The sequence below is a fragment of the Echinops telfairi genome, unplaced genomic scaffold (genome assembly GCF_000313985.2).
Source record: "Echinops telfairi isolate 266 unplaced genomic scaffold, ASM31398v2 ScPeMD7_655;HRSCAF=1070, whole genome shotgun sequence".
NCBI classification, from domain to species: Eukaryota; Metazoa; Chordata; class Mammalia; order Afrosoricida; family Tenrecidae; genus Echinops; species Echinops telfairi.
The window spans coordinates 22958458-22959585 of record NW_022104553.1 but is presented as its reverse complement, the minus strand read 5'-3'; the positions used below and the strand labels follow the sequence as shown (position 1 = coordinate 22959585).

At 59.8% G+C, this 1128-nt stretch overlaps 1 protein-coding gene across 1 annotated transcript in view; it reads right to left on the bottom strand.

Annotated features, from left to right (window-relative positions):
• The window catches only part of ODAD1 (outer dynein arm docking complex subunit 1), a 27333-nt gene that overhangs the window by 24906 nt on the left and 1299 nt on the right, over nt 1–1128 (bottom strand). Inside the window, exons 2-3 of the mRNA XM_045292646.1 lie at nt 946–1045; nt 648–837 (exon numbers count right to left, since the gene is read on the bottom strand). Of these exons, the coding sequence (XP_045148581.1) occupies nt 648–837; nt 946–1045 (290 nt within the window). The remainder of the gene's footprint in view (nt 1–647; nt 838–945; nt 1046–1128) is intronic.

The following is a 1128-nucleotide window of genomic DNA, read 5'->3' as shown; positions in this document are numbered from 1 at the left end:
TGTAGAAGATAGGAAGGCAAGACTTCTCACATGCATGCTTTGAACATGTGATCAAGAGAGACCAGCCCCTGGAGAAGGACATCATGTTTAGTAGCGGGGCAGCAAAAAAGAGGAAGACCCTTGAGGTAATGAATTGATTGACACAGTGGCTGTAACAATGGGCTCAAACCTAACAATTGTGAAGATGGGCCGAGGCTGGGCAGCGTTCCCTTCTGATGTCCGTGGGGGGGGGCTATGAGATGGGACCAACTCCCCAGCACCCAGCATCCACCATCTTTCTGGAAAGGAGTTTTGGTAGCACTGTGGGTTAGGCATTTGGGATGCTAACCACTAGGCCAAAATTCAACCCCACTTGCTCCTCCGCCGGAGGGAGACAGGTGAGGCTGTCTGCTCTGCATGAAGATTTACCGTCTTGGAAATGACTCTGCGGTCGTGGGTTCTCATTTTTCCAGGAGTAGACAGCCGCATCATTCTTCCACCGCACCGCTGGTGCGAACCGCCCACGTTTCCAGTTCCAATAGCCAATTCCCTGTTGTGTCACTAGGAGTCATTAGCAGCCAACTCGGTGGATGCCCCAGTTTTGCAGGCGAGGAAGCGGAGGCCACTGGTTCCCGGTTAGGGTTCCAGCCGCCTGGGCGTGCACCCACCTGCTGCTCCAGGGCTCTGCTCTGCTCCTGCAGTTCCTCCACCTCGGCCTGCGCCTGGTCCCTGCACCGGAGCAAGCGGCCCATGTGCTCCACGCGTTGGCTGTCCCGCAGCCGCTTCACCTGGCTCTGCGCCACGCTGATCTGCACCAGCAGGGTGGCGCGCCGCTCCTCCAGGCGCCGGATCTCCTCCCTGCAAGGGCGCTGGGCGGCTGGGATCCGGAATCCTCCACAGGGGCTCCCCTCACGCCCCCCACCCACCCCACGCCCGGGGGAGGGGGGCGGTGTGGTAAGGGCTCACAGCTGTTTGCGGATGCGCTGGCGGACTTCCTTGCTGTAGGCCCGCCGTTCGCCTTCCATGACTTCGCATTGTCTGTGCAGGCGGCTCAGCTCCCATTCCACTGCGGGGAGGGACTCGATGGGAATCTGGGTGCCTCAGGCCCCAGGAATCCTCTACCTATTAGGGTCCGGCATATTGCCAAGG